At 34.7% G+C, this 24,944-nt stretch overlaps 4 protein-coding genes across 5 annotated transcripts; 2 read left to right on the top strand and 2 right to left on the bottom strand.

Moving 5' to 3' along the window:
* Positions 1-2,044: 2,044 nt before the first annotated feature.
* LOC124442627 (bifunctional lysine-specific demethylase and histidyl-hydroxylase NO66-like) lies at positions 2,045-7,588 on the top strand. Its single transcript, XM_046993118.1, has 8 exons — positions 2,045-2,531; positions 2,984-3,103; positions 3,323-3,454; positions 3,535-3,635; positions 4,563-4,683; positions 6,076-6,257; positions 6,671-6,875; positions 7,275-7,588. Exons 1-6 carry the CDS (start codon positions 2,115-2,117, stop codon positions 6,127-6,129), a joined length of 945 nt encoding a protein of 314 aa, XP_046849074.1. The 5' UTR covers positions 2,045-2,114; the 3' UTR covers positions 6,130-6,257; positions 6,671-6,875; positions 7,275-7,588.
* LOC124442625 (cilia- and flagella-associated protein 298-like) lies at positions 7,496-10,923 on the bottom strand. 2 transcript variants are annotated; one of them, XM_046993116.1, is made up of 7 exons: positions 10,703-10,923; positions 10,436-10,603; positions 10,091-10,158; positions 9,548-9,706; positions 9,236-9,367; positions 8,194-8,289; positions 7,496-7,914 (listed from the first exon to the last, which is right to left on the bottom strand). In XM_046993116.1, the coding sequence occupies exons 1-7, from the start codon at positions 10,839-10,841 to the stop codon at positions 7,807-7,809; spliced, it is 870 nt and encodes a 289-aa protein (XP_046849072.1). In that variant the 5' UTR covers positions 10,842-10,923; the 3' UTR covers positions 7,496-7,806. The 2 variants fall into 2 exon arrangements, with proteins under 2 accessions (XP_046849072.1, XP_046849073.1); XM_046993117.1 differs by having other exon boundaries at positions 9,236-9,355.
* Positions 10,924-11,006: 83 nt separating this feature from the next.
* LOC124441373 (coiled-coil domain-containing protein 174-like) lies at positions 11,007-15,272 on the bottom strand. The gene is made up of 11 exons (XM_046991826.1): positions 15,178-15,272; positions 15,032-15,109; positions 14,771-14,877; positions 14,507-14,565; positions 14,367-14,434; positions 14,209-14,279; positions 13,342-13,449; positions 13,126-13,250; positions 12,914-13,008; positions 12,231-12,525; positions 11,007-11,820 (listed from the first exon to the last, which is right to left on the bottom strand). The coding sequence occupies exons 1-11, from the start codon at positions 15,214-15,216 to the stop codon at positions 11,120-11,122; spliced, it is 1,746 nt and encodes a 581-aa protein (XP_046847782.1). The 5' UTR covers positions 15,217-15,272; the 3' UTR covers positions 11,007-11,119.
* A 35-nt stretch (positions 15,273-15,307) lies between these two features.
* LOC124441372 (U3 small nucleolar RNA-associated protein 14 homolog A-like) lies at positions 15,308-24,900 on the top strand. Its single transcript, XM_046991825.1, has 14 exons — positions 15,308-15,357; positions 15,585-15,630; positions 16,396-16,478; positions 16,570-16,717; positions 16,799-16,861; positions 16,934-17,011; positions 18,766-18,843; positions 19,036-19,161; positions 19,505-19,599; positions 20,857-20,983; positions 21,109-21,186; positions 21,630-21,849; positions 22,764-23,758; positions 24,554-24,900. Exons 1-14 carry the CDS (start codon positions 15,332-15,334, stop codon positions 24,818-24,820), a joined length of 2,430 nt encoding a protein of 809 aa, XP_046847781.1. The 5' UTR covers positions 15,308-15,331; the 3' UTR covers positions 24,821-24,900.
* The last annotated feature ends 44 nt before the right edge of the window (positions 24,901-24,944 follow it).

Raw genomic sequence — 24,944 nt, 5'->3', positions numbered from 1 at the left:
TGACGAACTTCGACTGTATTGAAAAGTTATAATTTTATTGAAAAGTTTTATTTCCCACGTTTCCCACACACCGTGTTGCGTGAGGAGTATTTTTAACATCGCCCTGAATAAAGAGTTTCTTGTATACAAGTGACGAGAGCGAGGGAAAAACGTTGAAATCTCTTTGCGTAGTACTTACTCGTATTTTCTCAAATCCTACAACTCAGTTGAAAATGTGTTAGAATATTTTCCGAATTTTCGGTAAGACTTGTTGTTATGGTTAGAATAACGTTTGTTTATAAGTTTATTCAAAGGTTGCCATGCATTCGTTTTGCCAGTCAAATATTCAGGAAAAATCTATGCAGTGTACCCATGGTAAAAGTATTTCTTTAACTTGTAATGAAACATGACCCCACATTTTGTTTATGTACATTAATGGTTTTAACTCCTGTTGATTAATCACTTTCTTTGTATTGATGACTAAAGAACAATGAAAATACGACAAATTCCAAATAAATTCTAGAGACAAAACGTCCATTCGAAGGAATTTTCTTTCGAAAAATATTGTAGAATCTTCGTTCGTTTCTGAATTTTCTATGAGGAATTTGTTTTATTTAAAGTGGATCTGTAGCCAGCCGTCCACAAATCCAGCCAGCATTGTCACATTTTGACCTCGAAGTTATTCATATGACTGCAGAGCCTTATATTCCCACGGAAAAATTAACATATTCTGTCTTAGTAAGCATTCCAAAGATTACTGAAGGTTTTTCACTATTATATTTCAATTGCAATGATATAACAAGCAAAAAAAAACTACTTTGGAAAATGTTTAATAAAAAGAAATAGTTGTTCGATGTAATGCAGAGTTATGTAATATACTTTTAGAGCAAATATTCGCTTGTAATTTGTCGTCGCTCCAGCTGTGCGCGGTATTGCATTTTGGATAGATATTTTAGCAGTTTGTTTTAGTTGCTCCTGGTTGCAAACACTGAAATTCTTATATGGAAGAACGTTTCAGCATGACGAGAAAGACCTCTTTGTAGTCACTTTGTTTCGATAGGGGTCAACCAAATTAGTCTAAATACCCTTCAATGACTCTTCAACACCCCCAGTAACTTTAAAAAATCTTTGTTACATTCTTTGTAAAATTAAGTGTTCTCGGAAACGCATATATTAAATCATCGCTATATGAACACGCTTGCTTCAATAGAGATTACCAACTTGGTGTATTATGTATAGTTTTGCGTTGTGATTGTGTGCATTTATGCCAGTATGGCATTATATTACAAGCATAAGTATTAAATTCGTGATGAAATTATGCGTCCTAACTTTTCCGCTTTTCATTCATCATTTAACAAATTCACATCTTATTGTAGCGGGATTTTAATTGCTTTCAGCAATGTAATCGCACTTATTGCAAGTAGTTTTTATTATTGTAGTACATCGTTTTATCTTATTAACTTAAAGTATCGTTTTGAAACTTGTTATAATCTCTTATTCTTCGCCTTGTTTGTCTGCAAAATAACCATAGTGGCAAAGAGTGAAAGAATAATCAAGTTGAAAGGTGGTCAATTGTACGATTTTAATGATCATTGTTTAAACACTTGGAAATCTCAAAAGTGCTTCAACTTAATCTCCTACCAGGAATCTGGTTCAAGTACAATTCCGTATAAGAAATCTAAAATACGTAATTGGACATTTCCAGGTAGTTCGCTTTTGAGTACGTTTCATGAAAATAAAAATGTTGCATTGTAAATTTTCTTAATATGCTTTGTAAAATTTCGGGGAGGTTGCACAGCTTTCAATGTCTTCCCATAACGATGTGTCACAATGATACCAGCAGTTTTCGTTGGAAATAGTCTGAAAGATGAATATGTGCTTAATTAAGCGTATTATATTTCGTTTCTTTGTATTATCTGAGAGTAATAACTCCAGTGGCTGATATTCACTTCTCCGTGAAGTTGTCTATTGTTCAATTCATAACGTCATTGCCAATGTCCTTGTGACGTCACCCACGACCACGCGGGAAAATTTAAATACAACTTCGAATGATTTCAACATTTTGTACATACACTATACTTATTGATTTGAGAAACGATAGAAAAGTTTGAAAGCGGGCTGAAATTTGAAAGGGAATGCCTAAACGTAAAGTAGCCAGGCAAAGTAACAAAATCCCCAAAAAGAAGCGAAGAAGTGAGTCAGCAAGCGACAAGGAATCGTGCATGTCAAAGTTGAGTTTTGACAGCGCCGAGCAATGTGTAAATTCGCTTTTTCACCCTACAACTCTGGAGGATTTCTTCGCTAAACACTGGGAGAAAGAAGCGTTGTTTGTGGCAAGAAATGACGATCAATACTTTAAAGAGTTTCCTGGTAAAACGACATTGAAAGAAGTTATTGAAACAAATAAATTACTGTGGGACGAAGATGTATTTCTCACACACTATGGCGGGAGCACTGACATGGATGATCTAGACGTCGTATCATTAGACACTTTGGAGAAATTTTGGAAAGAGAACACGACAGTTATTTTGGAAAGACCTCATCGTTTTCACGTAAGTATGATATTTCTACTAAAGCAATTTCAAGAACTGATTATTTACGACACAATTTGTCGCGCTCGCTGATTTGAAAAGTGAATATAATGAAACGGATGATGATTTGATCTTTTCATCAAGGAACTAGCTCAGGCTGCGTTTACACTATACCGGATTCGCTCATCACGATATCTTCATTTGCTTTAAAGGTTCACTGCTCGGAGTAAAAGCTTATTAAGTTGATAAATTTTGTCTGTTTGATTGTGTTTCTGACGTTGAACAATTTCTCTGCCTTTTAATACAAAGATTATTCAACCTGCTACGATAGCAATCCGGTATAGTGTAAACGGGGCCTTAATAAATACTCAAAATTGAATGCATGAATGCGCTTTTGTTAACTTACATGGCTATCATCGCTGTTTTAACTTTATAATTCTTATGCAAGATTTTATATTGCTTTGTCAATAAAGGATGAGTTGTATAAATTGTTGTTGCTGTTGGAAGAATATTTTGGATCTGTGATGATTTGCCTCCTCGAAGTCAGTCCAGAACACGCATTTGGTGGTAAACCTGGATATAATGGCAAAGAGGTCTGTGAAAATATCTTTCTGTATTCACATACAATTGTGAAATTGCATGTTTTTGTATAGCTAATTCTGTTTCCAAAAATCGACATTTTTTCATCTGGCTTCCCATGTTTCCTGCATTTTACTCCTCATCCTGGGAAATTGAATTAAAAATTAAAAAACCGTTCAAAGATCAAAATGTCTTTCTTTTTAAAATGTTGACTGTAATTTTACCGTACGTAGACTTTCATACTTCAAACTGAAGGCAAGAAAAAATGGAGTTTGTACGAGCCAAAACTAAAATTGGCGTTTCTCGAACATAACGATCTGAACGATGAAGATATTGGTGAAGTTTCAGAAGAATTTATTATGGAGGTCAATATTGTTCGAATTACCGATGAAATGTGACAGAAAGCGGGACTTTATTTGTATTCATTTTTTATTCTCTTTTGCAGGCGGGTGATTTGCTATATTTTCCACGTGGAACAGTGTTTAAGGTCAACAGTGTTGAGGACTTTCCATCTTCTCATTTATGTATCGAGTTTTACGAAGAATAGTGAGTTTCTTTAGCGGAATTTAATATATTGCCTATGGAAAATGAATTTATAATTATTTGCTTTATGAGTGTATAGAGTATTATTAGCTATTACTCAAAGTAGGAAGTTTTCTGTTTTGTATTAAGTAATTTTGTGTATCCCAGACAGCAGGAGAGAAGGGCAAGGGAGTTTGATTGTTGAGTTGAGTGTAGTATTTATTATACGGTGTGTTTAATTAAAAAATGGTCATCTTTGAAAACATTCGACATTTAGAATTTGCATGATTCAGTAATAATTGATCCCTAAGGATGCGTAGACACAATTGAAAACAAAAAAAACCCCAAAGAATTGCGGGTGCTGCACATGGCAAATCCCAAGTTGATGCAGCTCTTTGGGAATACGCCATGCAAATTTCAACAGTGTGGTGATTTTAAAGAGTTGCAGCTATTTTTATACACCCTGTAGACTTTACAATTGACAACGGTTTTGCACCACAAGAACAATAAGTATGATATTTGAAGGTCATGTCGGTGATTCTTCACTCCCAAAAGCAACTTCAATGCGTCATTATTGACACGTTTATATTTAATTGCATAAGCCTCGTTTTAAACCTCGCCTTTTACATGCACCGAATTCATTTAAGACAAAACATAATGAGACAAAATTCCTTATTATCTTTTGCCTTAAATGCATTTGGCCCATGCAAAATCCGACGTTTTAAATCGGCTTAAGACTACATCACAATCGCCACGGGAGGTGGTGTTGTTAAGGGAACTAGAATACTTACAAAGATTACTTAATAAGAAGGGTGTATTACCATACTTTCTATTTTACCTTTAAAGTACAATTATTTACATATTTTTCTGAAATTAAGTGAAATCCCCTTCTCTGAGTGTTTGTGGTATGAAATTACTGACATAGATTCATTGTACTTTATTTTATTGCAGTACATGGGGTCACTTTCTATCTAACATAACGGAGCAAGCCATCAGTACGGCGATGAAGAAAGATATAGCGTTCAGAAAGGGATTACCATTGAAGTTTTTAAATTCCCTTGGTATTGCAAAGGTTTGTTGAAAGTATGCTCATGTTTTGCGCGCTCTTTAATAAATTTCCTCCATGCAGTTCTTTAAACAAGGCAATTTTATCACTTAGAGCTTGCAATGGAAACATTTCAAAACTGATAGTATAGTGTTCTTTAAAATGTTAACATGTCCATTTCAGTTTAAATTAGTTTTACTTGATGTACTTTTTCGTATATTTTTTGTTTTCTTCGCCAAGTCATACGTGGCACTTGTCAAAAAGACTTCTCAAACCTCCAATTGTTTGGCCACACATGAGACGCGACACATTTGCGGCAACACAATATTATTTCATTCTTTGTAATATTTTTCTTGTTGTCTACGCTTTAAGCCAGGAATAGCAACAGAAATACAGTTTAATGACGAATAACGGAATCACGTAGATTATACAATATATGTATTTCTAAGTATTCCATCCACAGCTGTTTCATCCAAAGATTAGTCATAGCTAGGTTTCTTGTTGATAGGTATTTCAATGTCATGTGAAATGAGAGGCTTTTTCGTTGGAATGAGATTTGCCATTTCAGAATGACCTTATTGTTTTTGCTTTTCGTTTTTCAAAGAATGGCCTATTCATTTGGTTTTGCAAAATTTTACAGAAAGTACACGACTTTGGCGTCAGTAAGACGAAGGATGATGAGACAGCAATAAAACGCTTGCCGGCCATAAGCAAGTTGGACTTGGACAGACAAAAAATGTTTAAAGAAGAGTTGAAGAAATTACTGTCCAAACTGAATGAATATTTAGACATTCATTACGGCGCAGATTTTTATTATGGAAAACAGTTCATCACAAAACGTTTACCTCCTAAAAACAAAGGTAAATGTTCCAAAGTTGATATTCTTGCATCATGTGTCTCCTGGAAAATTGATTGTTTTTTCTCCCTTACATTACTTAGCTCTTATAATAACCGACCTCGAGGTCTTTACGGACAAATATTGGACAGAGGTTTTTTTTGTACAGGCCGAGCCCGTAGAGCGAGGTTTCTACAAAAAAATGAAGGTCAGATATTTCTCAGTAAAGACCGAGAAAGCGAGGTTACTAAAAGGATTATTATATGGCATTATTTGACATAAAACGAAGCTTGCTTTCTTTCTCGACCTTGCTGTTTCAAATTGTATCTTCTGGATAGTTAAACTGTTTTCCTTTGACTCACATTCGCAAATGGTTTTTGTTTCTTTTTTTTTGTTTTGCTGTTTGCTTTACGAAGTTTGTTTACATTTGACTGTAAAATTTTGCTTTTTGGACCGTGGTCGATTACGGAAAAATAATGAACCGGCAAAAATGTTTCTGAGCCAATCAAAGTGCGCCATTTTGTCGGAAGTGACGCTGGCCATACAATAAACATACATAAAATAGTCAACGTTTGTTTTTTAAGATAGCAAATTTGGTGAAGAAATTGTACCAACAGAGGAAAGTTTTGTCAAGTTGAAGTATCCTAGTCATGTGCGCCTGGTTCTTGATAAATCAGACGATAGCTCAGGATGGGAGGTTGAGTATAATTATGACGAGGAAGAGTTGATTAAAGATGAACAACGTGATCAACGTGATAGTATACAGGTAGTCATTTTAATTTCCCGTGTATATTAAAGTACCTAAACCATATTGTGAATTTAGTGCTCCTAGTTAGATTTCATTATTCTTGGAGTGTTCATCGACATTTATAAAATCTCTTGCAAAATGGAACTAAATCTTATTCTCGCTATTGGTTGACGTGTTATATACGTCACATTTTCTAAAATCTATTGGTTGTTGAGACACATTACGTCACGTGGTCATCTTAAGGTTGAATGATGCAAAATAAGAACTTTCTTTCATGGTACTTAAGGCATGTTATGAGACAATTGATTTGTAATAGGAGCGTCATGTTGGTAGATATTTGTTAATAACTCTTCATCTAAAGATACTTGTGATTTTGGCGATTATTTTATATTCTCACGATTCTTGTTAAAGAACCCTTCGCAAAACTTTAGGCGAGAAAATCTTCCAAAGAGACAGACAGCAAAGCTAAAAGTAAAAAGAAAAATCCAAAAGAAAAAAGAGTGAGCTAAGTGGAAACGACAAAAAACCATCTTGTTGGATTTTAATCAGTTCATTGAATAACAAATATGAAGATGGCGTTGAAGAAATACCAAAAGTGATGAAGATGATACAGAGGATGATATTACAACAGATGAGGTAAGTTTTCGTGTTTATACATTGTTATATTTTATTTCGAATACTCCACCAACCATAGTCTCTGTCCTGTATTTTTTTCGCAACCAATCGGATCGTTCAATGGGCTTTTGCCACCTAAGTAATGATTGTGTCAACCAATCAAATTTTCCGATGGTTTTTTGATGACCAATCAAATCATCAAGATTTCAAAAATAGTTTTTTTGTCAACAAATGAGATTGTCCAACAGGTCTATGCTACGTAATTCATAATTTTGAGAGCTCGTTAAATCGTCTTGTTAAAGCTTTAAGCTCGATCCTCGAGGCGTCTTTATTCTTTGCGTTAAAACATGTTAGGCCAGTTTAAAAACTCTTCAAAGATATACCAACAAAAAATGTCAACACGGATTTTCTATGCTTTAGGAAAATAAGTATTTATCGTTTCCCCTGCATTACCGAAATGCTTTGCTAACTCTACTCCATACCCCTACTCCAATATTGGTCCGTGATTTACCGCTGACTTCTGAATATCGATTGGACTTTGTGACAACTTTGTGGTGCGAGGGACTTCTGATCGATGTAAACAAGTCATAAGAACTTTGAAAATAAGTTATAGTTAACTATTATATGACAAAGCAAGGAAATATATGATTTCAAAAAGCTTTTGTAATAAATCTCTTGTGCAAATAAACAGCATTACAAAAGTTGAAAATTTGCTACACAAGAATTCTACAACAGAAAAATTAATATAAAACATCAATAAAGATAACCCAGTTGCGTTTATATTACGAGATCAGTTGGGCCTGTATACTCATGCAATAAACCAGTTTATCAAAATGTTCTTGAAAATAATTAACTAAATATTTGACTCCATATATAAGCGATGTGAACCTATGACGTTGGCGCGAAAATCTGCTGCTGTGTAAAAATGTTCCTACGGTTGATTTTGAAGATGTCAAGGTCGCCATTTTACATCTCGAACTCCTTGAAATTGTCTTTTGAGTGAATGAGGGTCGGCCCATGATGAATTCATGTATGATACATCATCATCTGCTTCCAGTTTCTACGTATAAACGCGTACAATTTGTTTAATGGCAAGAAATGAGCTTGGTTATATATAATATTCATGCGGGCATCAAATATACTATCTTCGCTAGCTATTGCTTAAGAAGTCAAAATTTTTATGTCCATATTAAGTCTGTATTACGATGGTACAAAGTTTAAGGTATTTACAATACACGTATTTAATTGTCCTGACTTATGACTTTTCCAGTTAGATTTACAAAAACCTTCAAACAACTACATTATATTTTCCTTCGTTTCAACAAAAATGACGTTATACCTTCATCTCCTCTTGTTTTTTATATGCATAAGACATCATTTGTTTTTTATCTTCTTCTGTGAAAACTGGCTCCCTACTCGGAACACCTTGACCTTTCTATCATTAAAACAACAACGTCGAAGTTACGCAAAGCAAACTTTTGATGAACAAAAGCAATACTACATGTTTGTAAACGTAGATCGTCCACGTTGGTATAGTCCTGAGAAGGACTGTTTTTGTTGTTGTTGACTGACGTTTCGACAACCTTAGCGGTAGTCATCTTCTTGACTCTGAAGATGACTACCGCTAAGGTTGTCGGAACGTCAGTCAACAACAACAAAAACAGTCCTTCTAAGGACTATACCAACCTGGACGATCCACATTTACAAACATGTAACGATACTCCCGGGTTCAAACCATTTACTTTATTACAAGCAATACTAGTTGTGTATCATAAAAGGTTTTACTTTTGGCAGGCTATAGCGTTAAATCAATCAGCGCGCAAAGTTTGAAAAAAAATTTTCGGTGGAATTAAGTGATTGAACGTCGAATGAATCAAATCTAAATTGTCGTAAAGTAATTTCCTCTTGAAAAACGTAAATTAATACAAACACGAATAATGGACGAGGGCTTTAAAAATTGTATTATAAACGAAAAAACTAAAATAATCAGCTATTAGCAAGTCAACAGACGTACTCGTATGTACTCGTATGTACTCGTATGTACTCGTATGTACTCGTATGTACTCGTATGTACTCGTGTGGTATTTTAGTCACGATCAAAAAAATGAGCAATATTTTAACTCTATATGTTTCAATTGCTTTTCATTTTATACTAGTTATTTTTTAACGCAGGCTTTTTCAAAACTTATTTCCTTTAACAAAATACTCTCTCTATAAATGGTTATTATTTACCACGAATTTACTGTGAGACAAGCCATTGAAATTTTTAACTAATTCCAGCTAATTTTTTTGCATATTTTGTACGCCGATGAACTTCACGACGTCTTCCCAAATGTTAACGTTTTCAAAAAAATACACACGCTTCTGTTACAAAAATTCACCTTCTGAAGTTTCGCTACAATCTTTGTCTTTTCATTCTTTCCAATGTAATCCTCGAGTTTATTTGATCGCTGAAGTTCTTTTCCCGCCCACCACAACTGACCTGTATCTTTATCCAAAACCTGGAGTGATGCCTCATCAAGGGTGGGATAAATAAGGTCAAAGTAAGAGTAAGAAATTTTAAAAAAATTTCAGGTTTTATTTTGGCATCATGTGCGTAACAACCATCTTAAATGTCAACATGTTAAGATTATTCACAAATGTTTGAAATTTTTATGTCAAGAGGTAGGGCTAGTGAGGGATATCATGGATACCTGTGTCCCGGAGAGATCTTCATTGTTCTCAAACTCCTGTTTTATTGGATCATAAGGTGGAAGTCCCATCGGATATACAATCATAACAGCACCACGAAGTTTATCTAAAGCATTCTTTATTGTTTCCTGTGTTAAACATGTCTTTGCCATCACATTGTTCTGTTTAAGAAACAAAACAGTCAATAACAAGTTTAAACAAGTTTAAACAAAAATTTGCATATAAAAAAGGTAATTGGTATAGCCACTGAACTCTATAAACAACCTGAAGGTGTCTTAGATAAACAGGCCAGCGCTGGAGTGTATCAAATACTTAAGTAACCATTAATTAAAGTAGTAAAACAACTGCATGGAAAGACTGGGCCTAGTCACATCACTGCATGGAAAGACTGGGCCTAGTCACATCATTGCATGGAAAGACTGGGACTAGTCATATCATTGTGTGGAAAGACTGGGACTAGTCATATCATTGTGTGGACAAAGAAAACATGTTAAGCGATGTGCAATATGTGGATTGGTTTAATTTCATTTAAAGAAAACAAACACCTTTGATATATCAGCCATTGCTTCACTTCTTGTTCTGTTAATTAATTCTGCCATTTTCTCTAAAGGTGCTAAGATATAATAATAATTGAAAGCTTTCATTGCTCTCTTTTGACATACTTAAGATCCAGAGTGTAAACTTTGTAAACTCTGTACACAAGATTTATAATTTTCATGTATAAGTGCCAACTTATCACAAAAATGTGCATTGGAGATCTTGGATGCACAAACAGTCTGGGTTAAAATTACCATGACATGTATCAGACTTGATTTCAAATTTTCCCTTTTTAGACTTCCCCTTAGTAAATTATACTTTGAATTTTTCTCAAAGAGTGAGCTCCTTGGTACCTTGACCATTTCTCTTTCCCATTGGATCTTTACTTTCTTTAACACCACCAGTTGGGTAACATTTGTCTGCCCAACTATCGTGTAGTTTTAAATCACTAATCTGATCTTCTGTTAGTCCTTGCATGTTTCCTGGCAAACTTATGCCGTGTTTTGACAATTCTTCTAACTCTAAAACGTAATCAAGCACTTAAAGGTGTAAGTCATGCTTGTTTCTCAAATGTATCGCCATAGATAGACTATTTTCATTTACACCTTGACCCTACCTACCATAGTTAAGACGTTCAATTTTTAAACGACCATTGTAGATTTCAATGAGTTGTGGTATCAAATCAGACAATTTAGATTGACAGGTTGTTTCGTAAAGAAATTGGCTTTCATCTCCTTTTTTCACGTGCAGTATAACCATTATGAATATTGACCTTTTCAAAGACAAACAAAAAATTTAAACATTTTACATTGAGGACGCCATTTTGTTGCTATGAAACTTCGGTATGTAGTCGGTTACAAGTCGGTACAGTCCGCCTTGTTCGTTAAAAGCTCGGACATTTACGACAGAAGATTTTTGGTAAAATTCAAGTTTTCAGCGATTTTTTCGCTCATAAATAGTCTTTTAATTCATTTAAGATAATACTTAAAATATTCCAAACAATTTTCCCTTTCAATGTTTATATTTAGTAATAAGCGTTATTGAGGGGCATTAGGATATGATGTGTTATTGGTGGTTGATTGTGGATAATTCGGCATATTTTGAGGGTATTGAGGAGGAAACGGGTAAGGTGGTGGTACTGTTGGATTGAAGAGGTTTATAGGTGGTGGGTAAATGTGGATAGGCGGAGGAGGTAAGTTGGGAAATTGTGTATTGAAGACATGAGGATTCATGCCATGCGCATTGAAGTTTGTATTTTGAAACGTGTTGAAGGGATTATTGTGCGTGTTCTGTGGATCGACGTTCGTGTTGTAATTATTCCATAACGTTGGAGGCATTAAAGGATTCGTGTCTCCAGGAATTGAGTTCATAATTGGCGCAGAAAAGCTCGTGTCTGAATTTTTGTTCAAATCTTGTTGTTGGATGTTGATGACATCACTGTTGCCATGGTTATTTGCATCACTTATTGAAGTACCAGCTTCAGGAATATCAAAGTCAGTATTGTTCTTATGGGTTTGAAAGTTCAGCTTATCATCGTTGTGATGGTCAAATGATGTCATCTTATGGATCGTCGTGGGATCGCTTTGATATTTTTCATTTTGTTTCTTAGTTCGTTTTGCCATAGAAATGTTTTTCTTGTCATCGTTGTAGAAAGATGGTGGTGCAAATTCAGGATTGCGTTCACTTCTTGGGTCATAAATTGGTGTTTTTCTTTTTGGTTTGTTGAACATCTCCAAATCTATGAGAAATACATGGATAAGTAGGAGAAATATATGGATAAATAGGTGAAATATATGGATAAGTAGGAGAAATACATGGATAAATAGGAGAAATACATGGATAAGTAGGAGAAAGATTGGATAAGTAGGAGAAAACTTGGATAAGGACAAAAATTGCATAACTAGGACAAAAATAGGATACGTAGGACAATGATTGGATAAATAGGACAAAAGAAGGATAAGCAGGACGCTGGATAGGTAGGACATTAGATTTAATGGATAAGCGGGAAAATCGTAAGATAACAAGGGCATTTTGATATGAAGAACAAAAGTAGGATACACATGACATTAACTAAGCAAGATATTGGATAAAAATGACATTTCAGATAAGTAGGACAAAAGTTCTAGAATATACCAAAGAATTTCTTACCAACTTTTCCTTTTTCCCATTCATTCAAATGAGCATTTTCAAGTCTTGTACTGTCGTTACGTATTCTTGCAAGCATAGTGTCAATTACAGCTTCATTTTCATCGTTTTCGATCGTTTTCTTGTCAGTTTCATCAACAGATTCTACTTTTTCTTTTTCTTTTTCTTTTCCCTCTTCCTTCTCATTTTCTCCGTGCGTCAGTCGCTGTTTTCGAGCTCGTATCTTTGCTAAACGTGCATCTGTCGCTGCTTTACGTTGTGCTAAAAGTTTCTCGCGTTTGCTGCGTTGTTCTTCAGTCTAAATAAACAAAAAGATGCAACAAATGAACTAGGGAATAAAATAGCAACACATAAAGACGATTTCCAAGTCTTTGACTAATAGTTGTTGCTTCTCTTTAAAATAATTCTCAGATAAAACATTAACTGTTGTATGTAATAATATGGTTTCATGGTTTGGAGTGGAATTTTGACAAAAAAAGTACAGAAAACCGACGTACGAGAAATGAACGAGACAAACTGTTTGTTAATCTGTCCTTTGCTGCGGAATTTCGAACATTTGTAACAAATTTTTGTCCTGATATTTGAGAGCAATCACAGTCGAGCAATAACAGTCCAGTGTAATTTCTTGCTTTCATTATTCATTAATTTAAGATATGTAAATATTGATGGAGGCTTCTCAAACATACTTGTGTCCTCAGTTTGTTTAATGCTGCTTGCTGTTGCTGTCTTTCTTCTTCCACTTTTGAAAATTGGTAATAACCCACACCGTGATCACGTGGTTCTAAAGAAAGAACATCGAGCATGCGTGAACGTGACGTAAAATACTTAGAATAAATTAAATGGACAACCATCTGATGATTTTCCATGAAATGCTTTCTGGAAGTCAGATTTTTCTTACCATCAAAAAGAAGATCTTGATAATGAACTGGACCAATGGGTTGATCTAAACTTTCCTCAATTTCTTCCTCCCATTTTTTTCGAATTATTTCTCTTCTCATGTCATCTGACAACAGAGTCTTGTTACTGAACATAAAAGAAAAGAAGAAACACTTAAGTTTTCGTGCTTATTACATTAGATTGATAAAATAACCATTCAAGACGTGTCAACACAAACCTATCTTCCGTAGATTTTAATTTAACTTGTTTATCTTTTTCCTTCATTGCTTCGAGGTCTTTTTTCATACACATTTTAGAACGGCCAAATGCATCAGTATATTCAACCCTATCATATGAATTAAGTGCTCGTGCCTCAAATCTTTTCACAAATGAATTTATTGCTTTTCCTACATTGCTAATCTACCTAACCATAAGAAACACCTCTACACACAGTCATCCATACAACCACTCTACCATACACAATCACAGTACCATACACAACAATATACGTTTAAAGATTGGTAATCCAGGCATTGTACTGTTTAAAAATAAAAGTTTCTCCGGATTTTATATAAGCTAAATAAAATTATTTATAAAATCCAAAGAAAGTTTTATTTTCAAACAACAATATATATGTACCATCATCATACACGCACAAGCATCACCATATATAAACTACCACAGTACCATTTACAACCATACATGTACCATCATCATACATGTACCATCATCATACATGCACAAGCATCACCATATATAAACAACTACAGTACCATTTACAACCATACATGTACCATCATCATACATGCACAAGCATCACCATACATAAACAACCATAGCTACCACATGGATTTATATGCATACCATCACCATACCATATATAAACAACCACAGTACAATTTACAACCATCTGTGTACCATCAACATACATGCAAAACCATAAGTACCACTATATCAACACAACCACAGCTAGCATACACAACCACATGCTTACCATCCACCATATATGCACATACACAGCAAGCAAACTTCTCAACACAGTCTACTTTGAAACAAAACATGACTACTATAGGCTGGCTAAAATGTAATCCAGTTATTTCCTTACCATTCTTCACCAGCGTTTGTCACTGCTGGTGGCATATCACTGGATTCTTCTTTTCCATCATGATTGTCAGACTTGAGTTAGAATAAATGATGATTTTATAAAGTTATCAAAATAGAAGAGTTTCCCTTCTAAAGAAGTTTGTGAATGATCAATTTTACCTTAGCAAATGTTTTCTGTTGAAAATCAACAAGAAATCTTCCTTGTTCATCATCTTCATCTGATGGAACTGCACCAAATAAATACGAGGACTCTTTTCAAAATCACTCACAGTTACAATGCATTTTTTGCAAATACAAACCTTCAATTTCCCCAGTTGAAAGCTTGTCATAAAGTGCTGATTTTGCTTCTAACTTTAATCTAACAAGTGAATGAAAATGAAAAAAGTTAGACTTCAAAAATGCGTATGTAAATTCTAGAACAATACCATTATAAATTTGTTCAGAATTCAGAAATATTTTGTAGTCATAGCAAGCAAGCACAGAAAATATGCTTAGGTGCATTGAACAATGGGCTTAAATATGGTACATCACTGGGTGGTAAAATGTTTAGTAAGTTTTACAACCTAGATTTTTCTAATTCTCTACTGAGCGCATCATTAGCAACTGGTTCATTAGCTTTGCCATTTTTCTTTTTTAACTCTTTTGTCTTTTTTTGCCATATTGGGGCTTTCTAAAAACGGAACTATGATCAAGCAATGGAAATATCATATTTGTCAGAGGACGTCAACACGATTACTAAAATGAAAGATGAAATGATCGCTTTGATGTTTCATGATTGTTAATGAGTTAAAATATTTCGTGAAATTACAATCAGTCAAAAATACCTTTGCTGGTGTAGATTTTACTTTTTCCCTTTTCAGTTGAGTTTCCTTGCGATAAAGTTCCGCTTTTAAATCAACCAACTAAACGAAAGATGGAATATTCAGTGAATACTGGGAAATACACAAGAATGGAAACAAATAATACTCACCGAAGATTCGTTTACAGAAATGACTTTTTTACTGGTCATGTTTACGACTTCGCAGAAATTTCGCCACTTTTCATCTTCTCCTACAATTTTCGCACTCCCCCCCTTCCTCGGTGTACACGTTCACCGTTTTCTCTCCCCCCGTTTTGATAGAAAGATGGCTGCCGTTGAAGCACTTCGGAAGTAAGTTGTGTAATTTACGTTGAAAACTGAGTGATCATGTTCAGTCATGGAGGTTTCAGCAATTTTTATGTGTCATCTGCTGCTTATTAAGATTTGGATAACCTTGTGAAGATGTTTGATATTTGTCAGTATTATAAATTTCATGACATAAACTTGCAATGGCGGTGCAACACGTGGTTTATTTATGTTATAACATTGTATTTTTATCAAAATATATTTTGTTTTAGATTAACGACTAGAGCTACGCACGATGAGGAAGAAATTTTTCATCATGTAAGCTTTTCCTTGTGTTTTCCTTTCAACTGTTTCCCAATAATCATTAAAGCAAAGCAAACACAATACTGTGACATGGTGATCAATGACCTAGACTGGAAAATTTGCAAAATGCGCGGTCCAGATCGGAGTTACCTATAAATTTGAGGGTTCTGGTAAAATTTTTCCTTGTGAGATTTTCTGGCAAAATTTTCAAAATAGTTAGAAAAGTTCATGGCTGAGAGCTTGGTGTTTCTATTATACATACAAACTTTCCAATGAGAGAACGATGAAGGCTTTTACCACTTAGGAATCTAAAATTATGTCTTGTTTTGTGCATTAGAGACTTTCTTTTTATAAAAGCATGTCTGTCCTGTGTGTATGTATATGGTAAAGCTGGTTAAACTTGTTTTATTTTTTATTTCATAACTTGCAAACTGGACACCTGTCCTGTGTGTATGCACATGGTAAAGCTGGTTAAACTTGATCTCCAAAGATCTTGTTGAAAAACAACATACTTTCCTGACTGGTCTTTACTAGACTTAAACTTTAAATTATTGTGGTGGGCTTTTTGTCCAGTTGGAGTGCTTTGTTACTATCACTTAAAATGTGCCATCTAAATTATGTCATAAAAATCTGCTTTGCTTAAGTGTTTGTATTTTATAGTATCTGTCCATGACTTTGTATCTTATTATCATTATTTATTACTTTTCTTATTTCTTTCTTTAATTACACTTTTTTCTGGGAATTCTCAATCATATTTTTCATTTTTGTTTCCCATTGAAGAATGTTGACGAACAAGATGATGTTAACCATGATGATTTATTGAAAAAGATAAAATCTTTAGACAAGAAGGGAACTTTAAAGAAGTTTGTAATTCCTCCAGTCATCGTAAATTTATGATTTAATCTTACCTCTTTAATCTGCATTTTGATTCATTTATCTTAAATTACCATTCAGGCGTAAAGTTCAGCTGAGGACAGAAACAAACAAAAACGTTTCCGAATTGAACTTGGTATCCGAAGGTGATGAGGGTCATGTTAATTTGGATGATCTTGTTGGTTCGCTACAATCATCAACATACAACAGCAAACTTAAAAAATCTTTGGTATTCATTAAACTAAAATCCATTGAACCTCCTCCCATCATTTTTATACTGAAATAATCTCCTCAATAACTACCTATCTAGGAAAGCTTACAGAAAATGTGCAAGACTGTTGATGTACCTTTGGCAAAACCAGCTGCAGACCGGGTAAGAATCCTGTTCGCAGTTTTTAGTATTAAGGAAGGCGAATGTTTCATTATTTTTTGTCTTTGGGTTTAGATCCATCGAGTTATTGCCTACAAGGAAACCTCAAAAGACATTGCAAAATGGGATTCTACCGTACAAAAGAACAGACGGGTATGTTAACTGAGGAACAATTACTGAGTTTAAAACTACAATCTTTCTTTGTGTTTATCGCCTTGCGTATGCTAGTCCTTGTTTTTGTTCTTGATCATTTTTACCATAAAGTTTAGAAGAAACTTTGGACTATTGTTGCACGTAGGTGGCACAATTCGCATCAGTTAAGCATGAAAAGAGAGTTGAGAATTTTTCAATGTGGGATGGGAGGGGATAGTAATCTTTGTTACTGGTGTTTTAAGTTATTATTTTCGTTTTTATCGTTTCTTCAAAGATTTCCAAAGCTCTGTTTACTTTATAGAAATCAATATTTTGGAGTTATTGTAAAAATTTCACAAAAAAGCAAATATTTTTTAATTAAAAATCATTGTCGTTCACTTCGGTGTTTAAATAATTAATTGGGTCTTTGGTCCAATACTTTGAAGTTTTTGCAATCATAAGATTTAACAGGACACCATTTTCAGCGCTCATGAAATTTTGCTTAGAAAACTAGGGCCGGTTGCACGAAGCCTGGATAGCGTTATCCATTGGATAGCAGGTTTTTTAAGCTTTTATAAAACCTTTTAAAAAGTAAAAAGTAAAAGATTCAAACTGTACAGTCACTGAAAGAAAATATTGTTTCGAACGTTACGAAATTTCGTTGTCGTAAGAAAAATATAAACACCTTTTTTACAAGTTTAGAGATTTTCGCTACTTTTTTCTCACATCATATTTTTAAATCTTGCGCAAAACAATTGTGTAGCAGCTGTGATTCATCAACCTTTCGTTTTAATTTGAGAATTACATTCATGCCTGAGGCATTACGAGACGAGGAAAACCGACAATCCGAGTATAGTTTTCATTTGCTATGAAAATATTCAATGAGAAAGTTGTATCGTGAATGAAATAAACTGGCTAAAATGTAGAAAACGTGCTTATACTCGCCTGAAATTAAAAACGAAGAAGAAATTGTGTTTACAAAAGAAAATTTTTGAAGATCAAAAAAACCCAATCCAATACTTGCCCGCCTCTCACATCTTTAGGCCTAAAGTATTTCATCACTGATTGGGAGGTCATCACCTGACTAACACAGAGGTAAACACAAAGCCCTTTCTTTATAGGCCCACATCTTAACTCGTGGTTCACTCTTACGCCTCGGGCATCCGCTCTGTGCTAGTCGACCTATCTTAATCATGTTTATCTTTTTATTTATACAGCATAATGCTGAGACTGTTCGACGATTGTGGTGTGATTGAACCGTTACCACGCACGCGCAAATAATTAATTTATTGATTTTTGACTAAGCAAGCTAATTATTACAGTTCAATGGATCTATATATTGGTTTAGTTTTTTTTCAACAAATGCATTTTCAAGTTTATTTCCATCAATGACTGTTGCGACCTTGGCACGCTAAAGTAAACAAGACAACTGTTGATATTTTAATCGTGGACAACAAGTTGTTTTTTTAAGCTATCACTTGTAATCATTACCGAATTAAACTTGTCAAAAAGAAAAAAAAGTATATTAACTTTTTTGTGCATTAACTTTTCATGAAGTCAATCAAAATTTTCTTGTTTAGCATGAGTCAAAATAGGAGTTAGTGGATAGTAAATGTATAGAAAATGCGGTTGATTCATATTACAAATTAAGAAAGGCAGTGTTTGTTTTGAGCATTTACGATCTATGGATCTTTAGTTAAAGTTTCTGACCTTATGCTTTAGAAACTTTACATGTCTTAGACACAAAAAACAATGAAATAATTTTTTATTATCAGACCGAACAGTTATCATTTCCACTGAACAACTATAAACCAGAAGACATGTCAACAAAGATGCTTCATACTACTTTCAAGGTAAGTTTGAACGTGGACGATGAGTGTAAAGTCTAGTACTTGAATGAGAGGATATCCACTCATTTCTAACAGTTTTTAATCATAAAGTTCTTAAATTCACAGCATGGGACTATGCTGTTGAAAGTAGCGTTATTGTCTTCAGGAAATTCTAAAATTAGGTTGTCCTAACGTTTCAACTTGTAACACGTTTAGGCTCGCACTCCACTTGAGCAAGAGATCGCTGATGTTCTTCAGCAAAATACAAATATGTTAGAACGCAAAAACAAAGAACTTAGTGTTGAAGAAGAGGAGGCGTTAAAAAACATGAGTTTGGAGGAGGTTGTAACGGAGTTTATTGTTTTTTAACCGTGAAATTTTCGTGTCAAAGATTTTGATGTTCGTCAAAGTAAAGTTAATGGTTTGCACTTAGGAGTATTGCTAACTTTTTGTAGATGTAGATCGTCCAGGTTAGTGCAGTTCTGAGAAGAGAAAATTTGACTTTGAAGCTAACTGAGTACATGCAGCTAAGGATGTCGAGACGTCAGTCAACACAAATATCAATAATTCATCTCAGGGCTTTCTAACCCAGACGATCTTCATCAACAAACATATATCTTAAAGTCTTCGTGATTTTATGTTTTCTTGTTTGCTTCAAGTCCTTATGAGCTATTCGTCTTTATAGGCACTTGAGAGACGACAAGAATTACAAAAAATGCGGGCATTGCAGTCTTATTACGAACGCAAATGTCGAAGAATGAAGAAAATCAAGAGTAAAAAGTAACGGAATCTTTTTTATTTTTTAACCATTGAATTCTTAGTATAAACATAATCACTCAAAATAAAACTTTTTGTAAGGACACGGATGAAATTTTTCTTTAACTTATCATGTCATCAGACGATGTAAAGTACTTATGGCGTACACAGGAAGTTTGAGAACAATTGTATGCGGATTTTAAGATATTTACAGAGTTGTTCGCTCTGTCGTCTAAATGATCGTAATAAAGTAAATGGTTTGAAAATATTGACTCTGAAGATGACTACCACTAAGGTTGTCGAAACGTCAGTCGACAACAACAAAAACAGTCCTTCTCAGGACTATACCAACCTGGAGGATCTACATCTACAAACATGTAACAATACTCCCGGGTTCAAACCATTTACTTTATTTACAGAGCGTTAGATTACAAGAAGTGATGATGACAATGTGGTGAAATTTGTGATGAAGTGATGAAGTGAGATTTAGTGGGATTGAACTGTCTTGAACCATAGGTGGCCCAGAAATTTGTTATTTTTAGGGTTTATGTGAAACCAACAATAGTAAATATGTTCCTTGATTCATATGCAATATTTATCACGCACGCTATCTCGCGCGAGTTCCTCGTTTTTATGGTTTTAACAGTCTTAAATTTTGTCAAAATATAACACTGTTAAGACCAGGGGTGGGCAACATACGGCCCCTGAAGGAATTTTAACTGGCCCGCCGACTGTATCCGACCATTGAATATTGAATTTTATTCATGTAATAATCCGGCCCACCAATAACTTCATTCTCCCAAATCTGGCCCGTCCACTGGAGAAGTTGCCCACCCCTGGTTAAGACCATGCAAACGTGGAACTCGCGCGAGACAGTGTGCGTGATTAACATTGCATATGAATCAAGGAATATATTTACTATATAAAGCATAAAGAGTAAAACAGATTTCCGGGCCGTCTATGGTTGAACATTAAGAGTTGAGTTTGGTTTCGAGTTGTGAAGACTTTCGTGGATGGAAAGTACATATGCGTTTGGAGAAGATGGGAAAATTTGGAAGTTGTTAAAGTCAGCGTAGTTATTAGTGGTTTTTAAATGGGTTAACACACTGGAGTTGATCGGATTTGTGATTGATATTTTTCATCCTGTACAGTGACCGTGGTCGAGTTCATCGTTATTACTGCTTGTGGTTTCTCAGCTGTTTACATTTTCATTTTTTCATTTTGTGGTCATATAAATGATGTACTAATCATTTACTACACTATCCTATTTTTCTTTTTTAGATATCACCGAATTAAAAAGAAAGCTGAATTAAAATCAAAGAGTAAATGTTCATTTGAGCAGCTACAAAAAGACAAACCTGACGAAGCAAAAGCAGAACTCGAAAAAGCCGAAAAACTTCGCGTTCAAGTTAGTTACAGTTCAATTTTCATATTATTTCCTTACGTAATTTTGCTGAGATCTAATATAATCGAATGAAATTGGATATTCAGTAATTTAACAGCGCCGACGATTTTTTGTCTCTCTTTTCTTAGGAGAGAATGAGTTTAAAACATCGCAATTCTTCAAAATGGGCGAGAAATATAATCTCAAAAGGCATCAGTAATGTTCAGGTTCGTTTTCTTTGTGTAGCTGCGTTGTGTTTTGTAATTTTTGCAGGAGATTTTGTATGTATGCAGTCATCATCAATTGTCGTAACAACCCCCCCCCCCGGCTTCATAAAATTTACACAACTCCTTGGGGTCTTTCTATCTGTAATTAACATTAAACTAAATATATAACTGGAATGCTATTTTTAGGTAAACATCCTGTACCATTGAACTGTAATATCTACGGTAATATTATACAGTTCAGTGGCCTTTGCATGCATGAAGACAAATTTTGCCTTCAGTCATGTGTGTAATAATGAAATTTATTTAGATCTATTAAATTGTAGTGGAAGATAGTCTTCCTGTTGGTTTTAGTATAGGCATTATCACTCCAGTCTTTATTTGAGTTCAGTGGTTAGACTAAGTTCAATGTGTGGTTCCAACAACATATATGTTTTTAACACTAGGCCCGGCAAGCATTATCGGAACAGCTTCGGCTTAGTCGGCAACTCACGGATACAAAAACAGATGAGGCTGTTAGTGACGAAGACGAGACGAAGGAAGTTGAAAGGAAATCGGAGGATGACAAAAATTTTCGAAACTTCGCACTGCTCGGCGATTGTTCTGAAAATCCATGGCTTTTGAATGATGGAAAAAAGGAGGAAATCATGAGCAATGATCCCCAAGGTATGTGTTTGTGCGAATGCTGAAACGATTATGTCAAAATGGAGACATTGTTTGATATATTTCTTGCATTTATTTGCAACTTTAACTTGATATTTTTTCTTTACTATAAAATTAATTAAGTATCAAACATTTATCGTAAATGAAAACTTTTCTAAACTTTTTGGTGCAAACCTGTTTTGGCAAACATGCCATCTTCAGTGCTGGATAAATAAAATATTTACTCTGAATGTATCATGTATCATACTTTAAAAAAGTTGCCTTTTATTTTAATTGTTTGATCTCAATCGTGCTGTTACAAAATTATGAAAAAATTGATTTGATAAAGAAAAAGAACAGAGTCATATTATTGCCTCATATACTAGCAACGTCAAATAGGTTTTTGATTTTTCCCCTTGTTGAAGCTACGAATGCAAAGTACAGTTAAACCTGCGATAAGTGGTTACCCTATGTCTCGGGGATTTTCCCTGTGACCGCTCAGTACAGGTTGACCGTTTTGGAGCAGATCTTGTCGAAAACGACATCACAGTTTTAAATGCCAAAATTTTTTAGTTTGTTGTTCTTTTGTTACGGATCGCACGAATATAAAGACTTTAACAAGTTCCGTTATAAAGAATGAGTTATACATAATATAAATCCTAGGATTAATATTATGTATAATCTCTCTGATGATGGCTTTGGAATAAAGAATGACTTATGTATAGTACTGTATCATGTGCTGTGGTTACTTTGCCTGACCGTTGAATGCACTTTCAAAACAATGAAAAATTTAGTTTGGGACCTTGGAAATGGTGACCGTACAGTAAAGGTCACCATCTAACCACCAAATACCATAAATGGTATTTAAATCATGAAAAACCCGTGCAGCACGAGTCTTGGATGGTTATCTCAGATTTTTTACGTATGTTGTACTTTAGGTGATGGGTGTAGTGAAGAGCGATTTAGAAAACTAAAGCCTGTTACGGCAGATGATACAAACGAGAAAGTTGACGATTGTGATGACGATGTTGAAGAGTCGAACAACTCCGACGAAGATGAAAAGTTTGAGCTAGTGAAGGAAAATGAAAATAAAAAAAGTGGAAACGTTGTCAAGAAAAAAGGATTGACGAAAACTAAAGAAAAAAAATTGAAGAGAAAAAAAGTGGAAGAAAATGAGGATGGCACAGGGGTTAAAAAGAAAATAAAGAAAAATAGAAAGTCCAAAGGGAATTCCTTGGATGAAAATAGTCATCAGGAAGTTGTTGGTAAAAAGTCGAAGAAGAATAACAAATTGAAAAATGGTTTTAAGAATACAAAGAGCTCAGACCGCATGGCAAAGAAAAAGAAGAAAAAGGATTCTATCGAACAGAATGATAAAGAAGACGTAAAATTTAATGAAATAGAGACATTGACCGCTGATGATGATGGTGATGGAACAATGGTGGATCGTGACCGACCACTGTTGATAGAAGGTGATGATGATGTACATGAATTAGTAGAACCCAATATTCGTGGCATTATTTCTAACAACACTGTGACCGACACCATTCCCGATGAAGAGATCAAATTGAATCCAAAAAATGTCTTTCAACTCGAAGATTTAGGAGATGAAAATGATTTAGTCAACATCACTAATGGCCAAAGCGATGTCGAGGAGCAAAACAAGAGACTCACCATACAAGAAGCTTTTGCGAATGATGATGTTATTGAGGAGTTTGTTAAAGAGAAAGACGACGCCATTGAAGCAAGCAAACCTAAGGATCTTGATCTTAGTTTGCCCGGCTGGGGAGACTGGGGTGGACCGGGCATTGACGAAACTCAAAGAAAAAAGAAATTTTTACAGCCTGCAAAGCCTGCCCCTGCGCGTAAAGATAGGAAACTCGCTCATGTTATTATCAATGAAAACCACGATAAAAAGATTGCTAGGAATCAGGTATCATCTGTAGTGAGTACTTCATGTTAGCAGTAGTTGAATGTCCGAAAGATAAAATCTTCAATGAAGATGCGGTTAATGATAGTAATGAATGTAAATCTAGGTTCACTGGTTGCACAAAGCCTGCAGACAGCACTGCTGCTCACTAGATAATGACTATATTGACTGATAGTATTTTCAGTGATAAAGCCAGCCCGATCTTTCACACTTACAATGCGAAGTTTTTGGTAAAATCATTGCAAGAAAATCGATTCCATTTATTGTTTTTCTAGTAATTGAGCACAAAATATTTGCATTTCCAAATATGGTCCGGCTTCTCCCCTGGCATATTCTTCGCAAAAATTTAGGCCTTACTCTCTTTCAATTAAAGTTATATTCTATTAAATGCGTTGTTACTTTCTGCTTTCATTAAGTTTTTAAATTATCAAGAAATTTCTTTGTAATGCACAGCGCCCAAACAGGCTTCGTCTAACTGGTATCATGGACGTAGTTTGTTAACTATCGTAAGAATAAAAACTGCCATTGGCAAGATATGAAGTCTACGAATAATATTTGAGTGTCTTCAAATCATCTGTAATGAACAAAAATGATTTTATTGTAGATCACCATTGTTAGTGGAGTACTGTGGCGGACGGTTAATGTTGGACCGTTCGTGTTGATGTTTACTAACATTTCATCATTCAACTCCTTCACCAACTGTTATTCTCAGTACTCCACTAACCTGGACGATCCACATCTACGAAAACACGGTTTTAAATAAACCATTCAATCTAAAAAACGTGTTTATTGTTTCAGGTCAGCCAATTGCCGTTTCCGTTTACATCACATGATGAATGGGAACATAGTGTCCGTGTACCATTAGGAAAAGACTGGAACGCAACCTCGGTGCATCAGAAGTTGGTGAAACCGCGTATTGTGACTTTACCCGGTACCATAATAGAACCAATCAAATCAACGAAATGTTTGCAACACAATGGTGGAGCGAAACACACGGAAAAAGCCGGAAAAGGACGGAAAAGAAATGCTTGGGAAATGAAATCTGGTCTTAAAATACATAACTAATTTATCCAAGATAAGTTTTGGCAAATTGTCTTGTGTGATTATTTCAAAACAAAATGTGTTCTAAATATACTTTGACCTCACGTGGTGTGTCGACTGTGTCCATTGATTGATTGAATAAAGGTCA

Source organism: Xenia sp. Carnegie-2017, unplaced genomic scaffold (genome assembly GCF_021976095.1).
Source record: "Xenia sp. Carnegie-2017 unplaced genomic scaffold, XeniaSp_v1 HiC_scaffold_20, whole genome shotgun sequence".
Taxonomy (NCBI): domain Eukaryota; kingdom Metazoa; phylum Cnidaria; class Anthozoa; order Malacalcyonacea; family Xeniidae; genus Xenia; species Xenia sp. Carnegie-2017.
This window is presented reverse-complemented; position numbering and strand designations above follow the sequence as displayed.

Coding starts and splice junctions, on each gene's coding strand:
- LOC124442627 (XM_046993118.1), top strand. CDS start 2,115: ATGCCTAAACGTAAAGTAGCCAGGCAAAGTAACAAAATCCCCAAAAAG. Junction 3,455..3,534: donor CAGAAGAATTTATTATGGAG/GTCAATATTGTT, acceptor TCTCTTTTGCAG/GCGGGTGATTTGCTATATTT. Junction 3,636..4,562: donor ATCGAGTTTTACGAAGAATA/GTGAGTTTCTTT, acceptor ATTTTATTGCAG/TACATGGGGTCACTTTCTAT.
- LOC124442625 (XM_046993116.1), bottom strand. CDS start 10,841: ATGGTTATACTGCACGTGAAAAAAGGAGATGAAAGCCAATTTCTTTAC. Junction 10,159..10,435: donor GGGAAAGAGAAATGGTCAAG/GTACCAAGGAGC, acceptor ATTATATCTTAG/CACCTTTAGAGAAAATGGCA. Junction 7,915..8,193: donor AAAAACAAGAGGAGATGAAG/GTATAACGTCAT, acceptor GTTTATACGTAG/AAACTGGAAGCAGATGATGA.
- LOC124441373 (XM_046991826.1), bottom strand. CDS start 15,216: ATGACCAGTAAAAAAGTCATTTCTGTAAACGAATCTTCG. Junction 14,878..15,031: donor TAAAATCTACACCAGCAAAG/GTATTTTTGACT, acceptor TTCCGTTTTTAG/AAAGCCCCAATATGGCAAAA. Junction 12,526..12,913: donor TAAACAAACTGAGGACACAA/GTATGTTTGAGA, acceptor TTGTTTATTTAG/ACTGAAGAACAACGCAGCAA.
- LOC124441372 (XM_046991825.1), top strand. CDS start 15,332: ATGGCTGCCGTTGAAGCACTTCGGAA. Junction 16,479..16,569: donor AAGAAGGGAACTTTAAAGAA/GTTTGTAATTCC, acceptor ATTACCATTCAG/GCGTAAAGTTCAGCTGAGGA. Junction 16,862..16,933: donor CAAAACCAGCTGCAGACCGG/GTAAGAATCCTG, acceptor CTTTGGGTTTAG/ATCCATCGAGTTATTGCCTA.